Source organism: Micropterus salmoides, unplaced genomic scaffold, assembly GCF_014851395.1.
Source record: "Micropterus salmoides isolate LMB-PRFRI ecotype aquatic unplaced genomic scaffold, ASM1485139v1 Ms_hic_scaffold_21, whole genome shotgun sequence".
Classification (NCBI taxonomy): domain Eukaryota; kingdom Metazoa; phylum Chordata; class Actinopteri; order Centrarchiformes; family Centrarchidae; genus Micropterus; species Micropterus salmoides.
In genome coordinates this window covers 13,375,870-13,392,112 of record NW_024041262.1, presented here as the reverse complement: position 1 = coordinate 13,392,112, position 16,243 = coordinate 13,375,870, and the positions used below count along the sequence as shown (strand labels likewise).

At 37.6% G+C, this 16,243-nt stretch overlaps 1 protein-coding gene across 4 annotated transcripts; it reads right to left on the bottom strand.

Annotated features, from left to right (window-relative positions):
• Positions 1–1,026: 1,026 nt before the first annotated feature.
• pth3r (parathyroid hormone 3 receptor) lies at positions 1,027–16,033 on the bottom strand. Of its 4 annotated transcripts, none has more exons than XM_038735984.1 (13): positions 15,551–16,033; positions 11,539–11,644; positions 9,679–9,789; positions 9,334–9,458; positions 9,000–9,094; positions 8,702–8,855; positions 7,688–7,841; positions 7,536–7,596; positions 7,379–7,445; positions 7,201–7,295; positions 6,913–7,054; positions 2,774–2,815; positions 1,027–2,673 (listed from the first exon to the last, which is right to left on the bottom strand). In XM_038735984.1, the coding sequence occupies exons 1-13, from the start codon at positions 15,614–15,616 to the stop codon at positions 2,230–2,232; spliced, it is 1,662 nt and encodes a 553-aa protein (XP_038591912.1). In that variant the 5' UTR covers positions 15,617–16,033; the 3' UTR covers positions 1,027–2,229. The 4 variants fall into 4 exon arrangements, with proteins under 4 accessions (XP_038591912.1, XP_038591914.1, XP_038591913.1 ...); XM_038735986.1 differs by having other exon boundaries at positions 9,000–9,091; XM_038735985.1 differs by having other exon boundaries at positions 9,679–9,786.
• Between the last annotated feature and the right edge of the window lie 210 nt (positions 16,034–16,243).

The window sequence follows — 16,243 nt, the reverse complement described above, 5'->3', positions numbered from 1 at the left end:
ATTTTATGTATTTTAAATGCCTTAAAGACACAGATATGCAAGTTAAACTATATTTTAAAACTTACATTGATTATATGTGTGTTGATGGGGTCTTAATGGTCTGAAACTCCCAAAAATTGCACACAGACTATTGCTTTCATGTGGAAAAAAATCTGAGGACATTTTAACTTGCAATGTTTTCATTTTTGCAACAGGGGGCAGAGCTTTAGTATCTTCCCTAATAGCTTAAAGGGACAGTCCACTGATGTATAATTGCATATCCATAAGGTTGGGCACTCAAAAGAGACAAATGAAATACCCAAACCTCAAGTTCACAGGTGTAAAAACCCAAATGACATCACGAGGGTTAGTTTTTTAAAACTTTGTAAAGTTGCTTCAGAGCCATAACATTATAGAACAGTTTTTTACTGGTTGAATAATACTCCTTGTGACAAGTTAACTAAAAATGATCTGTGAAATTGAGTCCCCTTAAAATAATATACAAGTGAACTTGGCTTCACACTGCTCCATCTTAAGAGCAAGATGACCAGTTGCAACAGATGTTACAATGTGCAGGTAGTGTGAGATATAAAATACTAGGAAATGCAGCTTTTCAGGGAGAAAAAAAGTCTCATAATCAGAATCACTATTGTCATCTCTTCCCCACACACATCTGTTGCACTCAAGACCTATATATTGGACCTAACTATATAATAAATCAATTTTAAAATTAGCTTATTGTCTGATTATTATTATTATTATTATTTGAAGTAGTGGTATCTGTTTATAGTTTATTGTTTAATCTGTTGTCTGATTTGTTTTGTTATGTTTGCAACCAAAAGATAATAAAAATAAATGATAACACATTAAATGGTGAGTGTGCTAAGAGGTCAGTTTTGCATTTCAGATAGATTCAGATAGATTTTTTTGTTCTACTGTCTGATCCAGTTTTACCAGTGTTAAGCAAATGTGTGTATTGACTTGAAATAACAAACAGACCTTTTTAAACATACAGCTAAGAAATGGTAAGTATTCCATTCGGTTTAGTTCAGTTTAACTTAATTCACTTTATTCAAACACCCAAAACATGTATTAAATTATCTTTAAACACAGAACAGTTACCTCTTTTTCTAAATAGTCTTAAAATATTTACAGGCACAATTTCCTGTCTGTTTATCTTGTGGATACTGGTGGCTTGTGCTGCAGGTTCGTCACCCATGCTCGAGGTCTACAAACAGCTTAGGTCCCCTCAGGCCTCTTGCTGCGAGCCGAGGCCTGAGGGGAGGGTGTGAGATTCTAGACGGTATTGTGAGGGCAAGAGGTCACACGGAAAAAGGAGCATCAGCCCTCAGGGTCCTGCCAGACAGATAAATAGGACTAAGTAGACAACATGGACAGCAACAAAAGTGCAGAGAGAAGTTCAACCTGTCTAAACCTGCTGTCTGGACACTACTGACTGTTGGAAACAATCAAATGTGGACAGTTAGCTCGGTAGAGTGACTACTTAGGATCGCTACAGTAGATTCATAGAAAGAAGCCGCACACACACATACACACACACACAATAAGAAAGATGTGAAGAGGGAGACGAAGAAGTTGCCCTGTTTAAACATCTAGGTCTGTCCCTCAACTTTAAATTATCTGCAGCATCACCGATTCACAGATTATTTGGCTTCATTTATCTGTTCACATTTCTATCATATCAACCAAAAGCATATAAAAATGTTTGTACAATTCATGAACACTGACAGAAATTAAAATGATCTGTAAGAAACCCATCAGACTGTGTAACATCAGAGAGTTGGGATTATAGTACAACACAAACCCCCGCAGACACATGCATACAATCCTGATGTATTGAGGCCTTCGCTGTCATTTCGCAAAATGAAAATGTGTTTGTTTTCCCTCATAGTTTATACAATGGAATCTGATCCCATCCACAAAAAAAAGTTTGTTGATGACAAAACAATCTCATCACAAGGTCTGCTCGGTAGCTTCTCTGGAGCTTTTGTTCATATCACACGATCTTCAGGAAACAGAGTTTGTTCAGCTGCTAGATTAAAACAATATCTGAAATTTCCTTGAAATGTCTAGTTTGGTAGGTCCTCAGTCGTGTATTTACAAATGCAAATCAACAAACATAGAGGCTTGTACAGCTGCTTTAGTCAAATCAAAAAGATTCATTCCTGTCATCTAATTTAGTCTGAATGAGTCGATATTTCATGTATGCTCATCTGAACGTCAAAACAATCACAAGATGGTCTCCAGCTCTTTTAGAGATAAGGAGCTATCTGGATCTTCTGCAGGGGGCTGGGCTGGCGAAGCTTTCTGACTTTTTGAGTTATTATTTTCCTTGTTGGCTCTGGCATGCCTGGCAAAGACTCCGGGGCCGGACATCTCAGTATCACCGGACACATATCGGGGCAGGCTGGTCTGTGGGTGAAGAGTGCCGTGGCGAGCCGGCCTGACCCCTGAACCTCCACCAGCAGTTCCTCCTGAGCCCGCCACACCTCCGGTGAAAGAAAGCGCTCTGGGATTGGCAGCAGACAAGCTGACACTGTGGGTGGTGGTGTGTGACATCATGCCGCCGTAGTAACAGCTGCCTCCGCCGCCACTGCTGGTCATCCTGGCTTTCTGTTTCAGGTCCAGCGTGAGGCTGCGTCTTAACCACGCCTTCTTTACCTCTGCCTGCACCTGAGAACAGGAACAGGGAGACAACCAAAAAGTGTATCAGACCTCAAAAGACTGAGTAAATCTGAGATAACTCTTCAAACAAAATCATAGCTTTTATTACCTCCCCATTGCAGAAACAGTAGATAAAGGCCACAAAAAAGCCCTGCAAAGATGAAATTAAGATTTTATTAAAAACCATAGTAGGCCTACACCACATTTTTCTAAATGTATTGCATCTAAATACGGTAACTGTATTCTGTTATGTAGTGGCCACAAGACATCACATATTCGGTTACCTAAAAGAATGATTAAAGCAAGTCATATATATTTACATAGCCCAAATATCACAAATCACACATTTACAATACTTCAACTTTTTCTACAGTACGCTTATTTGTTTTCTTGACGAGACTTAGATGAGAAGCTTGATACCACGGTCACGTCTGTATGCTAAATGAGTCATTCCACAAAACCGGTACGATTGTCCCTCCAACCATTTTCAGTGTATTTTATCTAGAGGGTCATTTTTAAAAGCGTTTTAAATCAATTGAAATGTCCCCTTTAATAAAGTGTAAAAACATTATGTTCACTTTAAATTCTATTTTTTTTTTCAGTTGACACCATATATGTTCCTCATGACCTTCTATGAAAGTATACTTGGGATATGACTAATGAAAATTTTAAGTCCATACATTTACTATTTACATAAACATCTATCTGTTCTTTTTTGCTTTTAATGTTTTTTTGCTAAATAAATTCAGGATTATTCATTAAAATCACATTATTTAGCTCCATACCTAATAATGAAGTGATGATTTTGTGACATCAACAACAGTAAGTGACATCATATAAGTCTTCTGAACAACATTGTGCAGAGACAAGCAAGTTACCACCTTCTTTTAGACTACTCTCGACTGCTCTCCTGTTATTGACCACATTAAGAGCAGTGGCCATCTGAGGGGAAAAATCATAACCCCGTTACTTTTTTGATCATAACAGGGTTGTGAGATTGGATTGTATTGTGTTTTAACACTTTGTTTATGAAGTTATTTTAATTAATTATTTTATTTGATCAACCGTCTTATACCACATGCATATGTTGTCTGCACGTGTGTTCTGCCTACATTTTCATACATCAATGATAACTAAACTGCTCTGAAACAGTGTTTGATTTAATCTTCACATCATTCACATCATCTACAAGCATCAATGAGTCATCAATGAGTTTACCATGCTGGTAAAGAAAGCTCAGAAATGGCTGTATTTCTCAAGGAAACTAAAGAAGACTAATATCCACCTATCTAGTGTGTATAATTTGTGTATATAATGCACACACACACATACACTTATACTTCTATCTTTGTGAGAATATTTATTGACCTATCTCTCATTTACTCATTTACCTATCTAAAATTTCTTAACAGTCTTTTGAAGAAGTGAGGAACAGTCAAAATGTCCTCACTTAAATAAAACAAAAATGGCAGTTGGGTTAATGAAACTCATTAACTGCATTTTAATATATTGACCATAAATTGTTATTCAATTAAAAACAAAGTTCATAGAAAATCATACAGTGAATTTCAGTTAAAAAAAACCTCTATATGTTAAGCTGTAAGTGTCTCTTCAACCCCGTTACCAGTCTCAACCCCCGTCATACCTACATTTTGTTATTTTATGTTTTTTAATTTATGAAAAAGTAATTTCATATAATAATAATAATAATAATAATAATAATAATCCTTATTTGTAGAGCACTTTTCAAAAACAAGTTACAAAGTGCTTTAACAAGTGTAAAGACAATAATACTCAAGAGACAATAATACAAAAAACAATACAAGATAAAAGCATGAAAACATTGAAAAGACTAAAATACAGATAAATATAAAATTAGTAAAATACAATAAAATAAAAGATCAGGAAAGGCTCTCCTATAAAAGTATGTTTTAAGAACGGACTTAAAAGAGTTCACTGACTCAGCCGACCTGATTTCCTCGGGCAGGCTGTTCCAGAGCCTCGGGGCCCTGACAGCAAACGCTCTGTCCCCTTTAGTTTTCAGTCGAGACTCTGGAACAGACAACAGACCTCTGCCAGAGGATCTCAAGGTACGTGCTGGTGTGTATGGGACTAAAAGTTCAGAAATATAACAAGGTGAGAGGCCATGAAGAGCTTTAAAAGTGATCAATAGAATTTTAAAGTCAATTCTAAAACATACTGGGAGCCAGTGTAATGAAGCTAAAATAGGAGTAATGTGGTCATATTTCTTTGTTCTGGTTAAAAGCCTGGCAGCTGAGTTCTGGACAGTCTGAAGTCGATCAATAGATTTTTGGGTTAAACAGGTGAAAAGGCTGTTGCAATAATCCAGGCGTGATGAGATGAAGGCGTGTAAAGTGGTTTCGGTGTCCTTAAAAGTTAACATAGATCAAATTTTTGCTATATTTCTAAGTTGATAAAAACATGATTGAACAAGCTTTGTGGTGTGCTGCTTGAAATTTAAATTACTATCAAACCAAACACCAAGGTTCTTTGCCACAGGCTTAATGTGATTTACTAGGGAACCAGCAGATGGCAGTATTTGTTTTGCCATCTGCTGGGACCCGATGACCAGGATTTCTGTTTTGTCTGAGTTCAGCTGGAGGAAATTATTTGACATCCATTTTTTAACTTCACAAAGGCAGTCGGCAAGTGAACTCAGCATTCCAGGGTCTGTGGATCTGACGGGCAAGTATATTTGTGTGTCATCAGCATAAATATGAAATGCCATGTTTATGGATAATATGTCCAAGGGGAAGCAGATACAAGGAAAACAAAATGGGTCCTAAGACCGACCCCTGAGGCACACCATATTTAAGTGGACAGAACGAGGAGACATAGTTGTTTACAGACACGCAAAACTTCCTATTTGACAGGTAGGATGAAAACCATTCTAGGGCAGTACCAGAGATCCCCACCCAGTGCCTCAGTCTGTCTAACATAATGTTGTGATCAATGGTGTCAAAAGCAGCGCTAAGGTCCAGGAGTACCAGGACTGAGCACATACCTTCATCAGCAGACATTAAAAGGTCATTGGTGACTTTAAGCAGGGCAGTCTCAGTGCTGTGGTACTTCCTAAAACCAGACTGAAACTTTTCAAATATTTTGTTATTTTCCAGTACAGTTAGCAGCTGTTTGGACACAATTCTTTCTAGAATCTTTGCAATAAAAGGCAGTTTTGAAATTGGTCTAAAATTATATTGGTGGAACTATGTCTTAAATTTTTTGAGCTATTATAAGAATATTGATTTTAGCTGAAATTCTGAAGTTAAACCACATCTTTGATAAAAAAAAATGTATATGGTTGCTGTCACAAAAGTGCCAGTTACAGGCTTTAGTAAAGTAAAAGTATGAGATTTCATTTAGCTTTTATATTTGCAATTATTGAATTAGTGTGAGGGACGTCTGATTAACAGGAAAATGTTGCTTTCATGACAAATGCATTTTGTAATCATATTCAGACTGCTTCCACAGTGTCTGTAACAGGGTTGATCATCTCATAAAGTAATGACCAAAAATAACAGGGATTTGATACCTGAGGTGGGAAAATATGTTTTTCTGAAAGTTAAATATGCTATTAATGTTGTGGGGTGCTCAGCAAAGTAAAACATAGTGAAAAATCTAAAAATGTGAAAGCCCAAATCGTACCGGTTTCGTGGACAAAGCTACAGCCAGCAGATGGTTAGCTTAGCTTAGCATAGCATCTAGACTGGAAACATGGGGAAATGGCAAGCCTAGCTCTGTCGAAAGCTAATAAAAAGCTGCCTAATTTAGAACTCACTACTTTACATGTTATATCTCATTTAAAAAATATATAAAAACACATGGTGGCTAGCTGTTCCCCCCTCTTTCCAGTCTCTATGCTAAGCTAAGATAACTAGCTCTTTGCTGTAGCCTCACTTTAACAGACAGTCATGGTATCAATCTTCTCATCTAACTCTCAGCAAAGAAAGCAAATAAGTGTATTTTCCGAAATGCCAAACTATCTAGCTAAGTGTACAAGTTATCCTGATTACACATATTTTTGAAATATCTTATAAATATCAATTCTGGGAATATTTTTAGATTGAAATGAAAAATAATTCAAATAGGTGTTCAGAAAATGTAGCTAAAATGTTTATTTATGTACAGCTTTTTTTCCAAATCAGAATATTTCATAATAATACTAGTTAACCCTTTTTACCATATTATTGCTTGCAGAGTTAGCTGCTTATAAATGTGTATTCTGACCTGGGATGAATTGAAGAACATCTCATAATGCATTTGCACCTGCCACAGCAGCCCGGTGACCTCAGTGTAGGGAAGAGCCATGAACACCATGTAGTGAACCCCAAACAAAGGCATGAGGACTAATGTGGACTTGAGCAGCTTCCTGCAGATAAACAGGGTAAAATGTTTGATAAAACTCTCTTGTCCAACAAGGGCAGCCAAATAGTCATTTGAAAAATTCTCAGGAGGGAAAATAATTAGAGTAAACTTTAGTGTTTATCATTCTGGTAAGTTTTAATGAATAATTACCGGTATTGCTGGCGAGGGTCCAGTTTACCAGTGTTTGTTTCCCAGAGTTTAGAGGCCAGTACACGTATTATGTTGACGAAGAGGAGGAAATTCACCTGCAAGGGTGAAGGTGAACAGTACAGTTATATTCAACCCAAATATCAAATACTCTTCAAAAGTATTAAAATGTAAATCTTACAACAATGGCTGCCAGAATAGGAACTTGATAGATCCACTTCAGGTTTCCTGCACTGATGTCCCAACATCTGAATGCAGACAAAGAAGAGTTAAAGTGAGCATTTGTGATACAGGTGATACATTATATATTAGACAGGTGAATGCATCACATGACTCACTGTGTGTCTGCCAGCGATGCTCGTGCACTGACCCAAACAGACACAAACACAGCTGGAACACCTTACATGGAAAACATTGGAAAACTGTCAGTCGGTTAATTCACTGTTAGCTCAATATGTTACAAGAGAGTTTATAGTCTGATGTAGCTTACCCCAGCCGATGATGGTGAGGGCCCATAAGTAGTTCTTGTCAGAGAGGAAGGCCATGAAAATGAGGCTATGTAAGTACAGCCCCTCCACCAGGATCCAATAATGATTGGTGGCCAGGAAATAAAGGAAGAAAGTAACAGCAACTTTACAGCCAGCCTGAGGACACAGAGCAGCATTGAAAGGAAACATTCAAACAGGCCATAAAATGCTGAAAGGTGTATCAGGTCTGTGTAAAAATTATAGTAATATAGCCTACTGTAATGGGATTTATGTTTTTTTTTTCTGAAAGGACTAATCTGACATTTTGGGAAATATGCTTGTTAGATATGAAATATGAAGCTACAGCTAGTTAGCTCAGCTTAGCAGTAAGACTGGAAACAGGGGGAAACAGCTAGCCTGGTTCTATCCAAAAGTAACAAAATCATCTTACCAGCACTTCTAATGTTAAAAAGTTAGCACATTATATCTTGTTTGTTTACAAAACCAGTGTTTGTTTACAAAAAGTGTAAAAAGTGACAATTTTTTGTTTTACAGGACAGGTGCAGCTGCCTTGCAACCAGCAGAGCATCCAGGAAGTAACTGCCTCCTGAGGTCCTGAGCAAAGCAACTGAGGTATAATGTGTTAATTGGACCTAAGCAGAGTTTGTTACTTTTGGACTGAGCCAAGCTAGCTGTTTCCCCATGTTTCCAGTCTTTTGCTAAGCTAAGCTAACAGGCTCTACATTTTTACAGTAGGCCTATAAGAGTTGTATCATTTTGATTATCTAACTCAGGGCAAGAAAGCAAAAGCATATTTCCCAAAATATCAAACCATTCCTTTCAAAACAAATCACACCGAGGCTTTTTTAAGGATACTCTAAATTTCATTTCATAACATATAAGAACATGACATGATGTTTTGTATCCTAATGTGGACCACCATTACAGTGCTGACAGTCATACAGCATCTTAAAGCTATGAAAAAAAATGTAAACTCTGGATAAATGGTAATCAACATAAAAAAACTTATAGTTTACCATGTGGGGCTTCTGTGCAGTGAACTCAGGCTCAGCATTACTGTCATCAGATATTGAGTAGAGCACAGCGTCCTTCACGAAAATGCTGATTGCTCGACATATGAAGGAGGTGAAGAGGTGAATGTGAATGTAATTGCGTGTGCAGTGGAGACGCCTGAAGGGTGTGTGTTTGAGAGAGAGAGAGAGAGAGAGAGGGAGAGAGAGGCGGGGCTTTGAATCTACTGTTAATAATCTTGTCTTATGTTTTATGGACAAATACTAATATTGCTATATATCACTGCAGTTTTCTGTTTCTTACTTGAAATAGCAGAGGATCGAGACCGCCACCAACAGTGATGCTAGAGAAACAGAGTAGCCAACAGTGTACATGAGATGGAGCCTCTCAAACACCTTCTGAAGGAAAACAAAAATGCTGTCAACACATTGGAGGTCAAACAGGTGTGAAACATTTTGGTAGGTGTCAGAATATTTTCATTATTGAGGATATTGTATGGAGTAATATAAATTAACCTTAATAAACCTTTTCTCTTTTTTTTATCATACTCCATACACATGCATAAACACACATATTAAACCAATGCACGAGAATACACTTTCTGTATACACATCTAGACAAACGCACATGTACGTACCTCCTCTTGGCTCCTGTGGTTGGAGGTCAAGTATGTGGTGCACTCTGTGTAGTTGGCCCAAGTGCGGTTGATGCTTGGTACCTGCTCCCAACTCCCTGTTGCGTCACACTGACGGTAGGCTCGCCCTGGGTCACAGGAGTGCAGGACACAGTCACAACATGAGCACATTAGCATTAGTCTCTGTAGAAATGTCAGTGGACGACCACATCTTCATAATTTTTTTTACCCATGTTTGTATTTCAAGTAAGCATCCATAAGCCTATTGCTGAGACTACATTTAGACCACACATCAGGACAAAGCCTCTGTATTATTCCTACATGTTCATGTCTTTTGAGCTCGCCCACCTCTGTGGTTGAAGTCGTAAATGTACTCTGGACAGAGCACTGAAACCATCTGACCCGCTCCGCTCCGTGGCCAGCAGATGATCCCATCCCACTCTGGGATACAGTCATCTTCTTCACAAAAAATGGGAAACAGCTGTTAGCTATTTAAAGGTATAGTTTGAGATTTGCTACAGATATATGTGCACTGGTACAGCAGGCCCAGGAGCCCAAGAAGTCAAGTGGCTCCTCGGCAAGGGTCTCTGTTTGAAGTGACTTTTACTGTATATTTCTCATAGGAAGGAGACATAGCTCACTCTAAAGAAGAGAATGTTTTTCTTTTTCCTGATCCTTTGATAATAATCTGCTGGTACCAAGTCTGATCTGATATTTTTTGTAGTACACCTTTTTTCATTTTTCCCTATTACAGCTGCAGAGTGCATAGGTACAGCAAGCCATGGAAGAAGTATTTAGATAATTTACTTAAATACTAAAACAACAATTACAAATACTTACCAACTACTCAATTACAAGTAAAAATCAAATATTTACTTAAGTAAAAATAAGAAGATAAATATACTTCAAAAGCATCAAAAGGTGAAGTACTCATTATGCATATTGACCCCTTTCAGAGTGACACATTATTATATTATATGTGACTGGATTTTTTCTGACATGTCAATGTGTAAGCAGTAGTTAAATGTTATTACTAATCAAGGTAAAGCTAATTTTTACCACTTTAGGTACTGTTGGGTAGTTTAATCTGTAATAATGTATCATGTCTTATAAACCATAAAAGCATTTGTTTGTAACTAGGAGCTGTCAGTTACATTTAGTGCAGTAAAGAGTACAATATTTCCCCCTGAAATGTAGTGGAGTTGAAGTATCAAGTAGCGTAAAATGGAAATACTACAGTAAAGTACCTCAAAATTGTACTTAAGCACAGCATAGCACAATAAATATAATGGCCTAGTTACATTAATAAAGCATAATGTTTGAATGGTTGTGTTTGAAGAAAATAGAACCTGCTTCACAGGTTTCCTTTGATGATTTCTCATGTTTATATAATATATTTTATATTTTTACATCATTTATATTTTATCTCTCTCTCTATATATACTATATATATATATATATATATATATATATATATAATTTTTTTAATACAGTATTTTCAGTGTTCCTCTTACCAGACCATTCTTCAGAGGGGGGCTCCGTTTATAAAATTCTTCTTCAAATAGACCATTGAAGCAACTTATCAGCTTCTACGTCATAATCTAAAATGGAAAATGTCCCGCTATTGTCTGCACATAAATTCAACTCTGTAATCACAGAGATACTAGTCAGTGGGATATGGGATGTGTGTTGTATCTGATCCTACATAAATAATTGATGTAATAAATACTGTTTCTGATTATATATTTGGACATGCACTCACTGACCTCTTGTGTTTTTTATTCTAACGCTGGATATGCTTGTTAAACGACATTACCTCCCTAACAGGGGGAGATTGGGATTATTTTGAAAGGGGTTTAATGTTGACTTCTTACCTGAAGCCAAGATTTACATTTGGTTTTTGAGAGATGGAGTATGTGTCACAACTAAAAACACACCGATCTAAAGGAAACAATTCAATGAGAAACATTTCAATAATATCTATTTTATACAGTTTATTATACAAGTTTATGGGTTTAACGTGTCTACTTGCAGAGACTGATTTTTAAATATTACCAGGAGCTCCAGTGTTCTGACAGAACAAATAAGGCACAGAGCTGCTGACTTCCACATACTGGGTTCACGCTTTTGACGAAAGGATAACAAAGCAAAACTGAGCACCGTCCTGTAACTTTTAATGAATAAAATGATCAAAGGCAGCACACAGACCGTTAACCAGGGCCATTTGTGCCTGGATGCTCCTCTCACACTTGGCGTGAGCACCAATCAGAACGTAGATCTGCTCATCTCGTGTGATGACGTCATCAGAGTCTATCTGTAGCAGGTGGATAAAAAAGGGAGATGTAAAATAGTTAAGCCGAGTATGCACAAGATGAAATATAGTGGTATTTGTGGATCACAAGCAAGCACATTTTCTGACTGTGTATGGTATGAAATAGAAATGTTGTTTCCATGGAAGCATTAAACCTTTTTATAATAATTTACAGAACAGGTAAATGACCTGATTTGTAACAATGGAAAAACAGGATAAATCATATTGTGCAGCTGCTATGAAGTGGTTCACTAACCTCTTAGTAATGAATTAAAGGCCCATATAAGTTTTTATAGCTATGATGCACAGTATCCCTGCTTTGTAGTAAGTGCTTTAAAACAACAAAAGTAACAGGTGGCATGATCCTTTAAGAAATATCTCATTTACCTAATCACAAATTTGCTATAATGTATCTGCAGGGGTCTAATTGGGTCCATCCAAGCCTCAAGAGCAGCTTCATCTCATCTGTTTAGGCGCCAACAGACTAAAAGTCTTTCTGAAGTCTCTTTCAAACTGTGGCAATCCGTCAACCGCAAACACTCCCAAGGATCTGATGTGCTGCCCTCTTGGTGTTGTGAAATAGTTGTGTGAGGGTGCGGTATGACCCTTCTTTTTTTTTTACAGCCGAGGGACTGCCGCTGGCCACACGGGGGCCTTGTCCTCAGGACCTCGGCCGTGAGCTATAGTCTACACAAGCATCTTTGTGTTCCCAGGTGCATTTCACAACAGAACAGTAAAACTAGCAACTAGAGAACTCACATGAGGATTGTTTGCCCGCCACAGGAGACCAGTGAAAGAGATTGTGAGGCAGAAAGGTACAAAGACAGAGAAAGAAACATCTAGGCAAAAATTGTATCCAGGGGAGAAAAAGTACATTTTCTCAATGGCTGAGACATGTACTTTTAAACTACTTTATGCTTCTACTCTACTAGAGTTTTTCCCAGAATTATAGAATTTCTTGGGAGTCAATAATAAAGTATTTCTGATTTCAGTGTGGAATATTGTGCTTTTGAGTCACTAAATTTAACAGGTGTATTTTACATAAATAAAACATTTGATAAAACAGCAGTGTTTTGAGCTAAATGCTAACATCAGCATGCTAACAGTGATAACGCTAATATGCTGATGTTCAGAAATAGGTTTACTACGTTTACCATCTCAGTTTAGCCTGTTTGCATGCTAACATTTGATAATTAGCACAAAACAAAGTACAGCAGAGGCCAAAGGGGATGTCATTAGTTTTGCAGATGTTTGGTCATAAATTAAATTGCTAGACAAAGTGAGATTTTGACCTGATGGTGGCGCTACATGAAGAGTCAGAGTTATCCTGAGAGGAATATGAATGTCTGTACCACATTTATGACAGTATCTGTATTAACAATTAAATAATATAATATACAATAATATATCTGTCACAGGGATAATTTCCAGCCGAATGAGCACTTTTACTTTTGATTCTTTAGACACTAATATTCTGTACTTTAACTTAAATAGGAGTTTAAATGTGAGAGTTTCACTTGTAATGGAATATTTGCACACTATTGCTCTGGTACTTTTACTAAAGTAAAGGATCTGAAAACTTTGTCCACCCCTGCTGATCACAGCCATCGTCCTCACAAGCTAAAGAAAACGTCTCAGTCTTGTTAAACAGACTAAAATCCAACTGGAACAATTCATGGTGATGGACATTTGATAACTACCATTCTTGGCATAAGCCAATAAAATAAACTGCCAGTGGGTGAACAGTGTTTCCAATATTGTAGCACACAAAATGCTGAACAGCTAACATTTCCTACAGTGATTTGTTTTGGGAGGGGATCCCCAGCCAAAGTCAATACAGGCATATTGAGCCACTCAAACCACTTGTTGTTGTTGAATGGTGGATTGTGGACACACTCTGGCTGGGCTGCCTACAGCGTATATGTGTGTGCATTTGTGTGTCTCTGTCATTTAAACACATATCGATTATTGATGCCAAAATTATAAATTCTGTCAAACAAAATCCTAAACCTGTACCTCTACAAAAATGAACACACAGTATATCGGCATGCAGCATCATTCAGTACATTCAAGTCAATACAGAGAAGTGATTCACTTTTCTTTGTATGGAAGGGTTTTCTGCTGACAGACAGAGAGTGTCTGTTTAACCTTTGTATAATAATTGAATTTGCTTTCTCGGGCGTCTGCTTGGTGTAAAGTGATTTCAAGCCTGACTGAGCAGGAGGTTGTAATTCTGGGGCTCAGCTACAAGAGGGTCATGCGTCAGTGGGTTAAAGGTGAAAGGGGTCAGAGATGATGGGGGCTTGTGAGGTAAAGCAGACCACGGGTGATTTATGATTGTGACTGAGGGCTCTTTTCTTTTGGTTTTGCTGCTGCTGCTGTGCCGGTTTGAAAGTCTTGGTGCTTGATTTTTACAGGTTTTTTGCCATCCCATCAAACACCACTATTATTTTCAGATTGACTTACCATGCATATGTAAGTGTGTGTGTGTGTGTGTGTGTGTGTGTGTGTGTGTGTGTGTGTGTGTTGCCTTTATATTCCCCTATTTTGTCCCAAGTTATATTCCTATTTGGACATACGATTTTGCAGTCAAATTTGCAAAATAATAAATTTACCAGCTATTTGGTTGTTAGTAATTAGTTATCTGTTATTTAGTTGCTGTGTCATGATTTTGGGGGGGTTTGATGTTTTTCTTATGGTAATGTTGGTAAGCTTTCCTCTTCTGTTTACTACCTGCCTCTTTGTTGTCTAGTCTCTATGTTTTGTGTTCCTTCTGTTTATTTGTTCTGTTTCCTGTTTTGCTTTGTAAGTGTTCTTCCTTGTGTGTCTGTTGCTCATTGTTTAACTGCAGATTCACCAGTTTGTCTTCCTGTGCTTTGTTGCTAGTCTTCTCTCTCGTGTTTTCCTGTGTTTTGTGGTTTATCCCCTGTTATATGGATTTATGGACTACTACCGTGTTTCCAGACATACGTTGTTTGTTTTTTGACTGCCTCGCTGCTCACCTGTAAGTTTTCACCTGTTGATATAATAAACCTCAGTAAATAGACCTATCTGCATGTGGGCCCAAAAGACCCCTGTTTCACGTGTTCAGCCCGTTGGCTGAATGAAACATGCTGTTCTTTTTAACACAGAACCCAGTTAAGAATTAATGCATTTATTGGCTTTTCAATAGTCAGTCATTTAGGCTTCATTTTCATCTAATTTGTTTACATTTGGAAATAAACTATACAAAAGATGTAATACTCAATACTCGTTAGGAGTATTTTCTATTTATATTAGTTTTAAAAAAACTAAAGAAAGTTACACAAGTCATTTATGGTCGGCCTTCAGCTGCTGAATGTCTGGCATGTTTCCTGAAGCATGAGATAAATTTATGTCATGAATTCAACCGATCAAAGAAAGTCACAGATACATGGAATTCTCTATATTTGGTCCAAAGTGCAGCGGTATGGGAGTGTTATTTCTGACTCAGTGTCATATTAGAGTGCAAGATATGATGCTGCTGTGTGAAAAGTTTAAATTTAGAACATAAAAACCATCCTTTGTTGGGTTTACACTGGGCTAAGAGACAAAGAATTTACTTACTGCTGTGTTCATTTTATTTAAGTTGGTGATTTCCAATAAAACATCCCTCTGTTGCCCTGATTGTTATTATTCCAATCAAATAAAGTCCACTTGAACTTGGTTGCACAAATTATAAAACATCATAAAAATTGTTCAAAAATTGCTGACATGCTTAAATTCTGCTCATTCTGAGAGACTCAAAGTAAAAGCAAAGAAAAAAACTAAAAGACTAAAAAACTAAAAGAAATGTATGAAAGGAAAACAACAGTTATTTATCCCATTCAATTAACAAAGTAATCAATAACTCAATCACCCAAGTACTCAGGCTAAGTAGAGTACACTTACCAGTGCAGTCACAATTATGACACTGTGGAAAAGAGCAAAGACACCAATTCCCTGTGCAGACAACATGACGTCTTCTCAGCTGTCGACTTAAACAGGACATTTAATTAACATCAGATCTCGTCTCCTCCTCAGGTTGCACTGAAGGAACTCGTATCCTAAAGTTAAGGACTGGTGTCCCATCAGGGCTCGTTGTGTTCTTGGGCCTGTTTCAGGGGATCTTCTTGAGCTTTGGGGGCTCTTGACATTCATAAATTATCTCCCGTCTCCAGTCATTCTCCTTGAGGCTTAGTGGACATCATCAGGTTAAAGAGACCATGCAGCAGTTGGTCTGTGATGTGAGAAGCCGAGAAGAGAGCGGGGAGCACTATGGAAGAAATCCCCTCCTTTTACAGCTCTTCTGTCAGAGATGGGTTGGCCTTGATTGGCTGTGGCTTCCATCTCACTTAACTCTTTGTGCTCCTCTGGTGGGATCGTCTGTCTCTGCCGTCCTGTTTGTGTATATGTTTGTTTGTTAAGGGGGGGGTTTCACTCGTCTCCTTTAACCCATTTTTTCTCAACCCCACAGACAAAGTGGTCTTAGCTTTCACTGTCCTTTTGATAATTACGCACATATTGATCACACATGCATTGTTCAGGAATTCAGGCACATACAGTATGTTCCTGTTTCTATGAATCCAGGACAAGAGACTGGGT

Coding starts and splice junctions, on each gene's coding strand:
- pth3r (XM_038735984.1), bottom strand. CDS start 15,616: ATGTTGTCTGCACAGGGAATTGGTGTCTTTGCTCTTTTCCACAGTGTC. Junction 7,296..7,378: donor CTATTCTGGCAGCCATTGTT/GTAAGATTTACA, acceptor TCACCCTTGCAG/GTGAATTTCCTCCTCTTCGT. Junction 2,816..6,912: donor TGTTCTTCAATTCATCCCAG/GTCAGAATACAC, acceptor TCATCTTTGCAG/GGCTTTTTTGTGGCCTTTAT.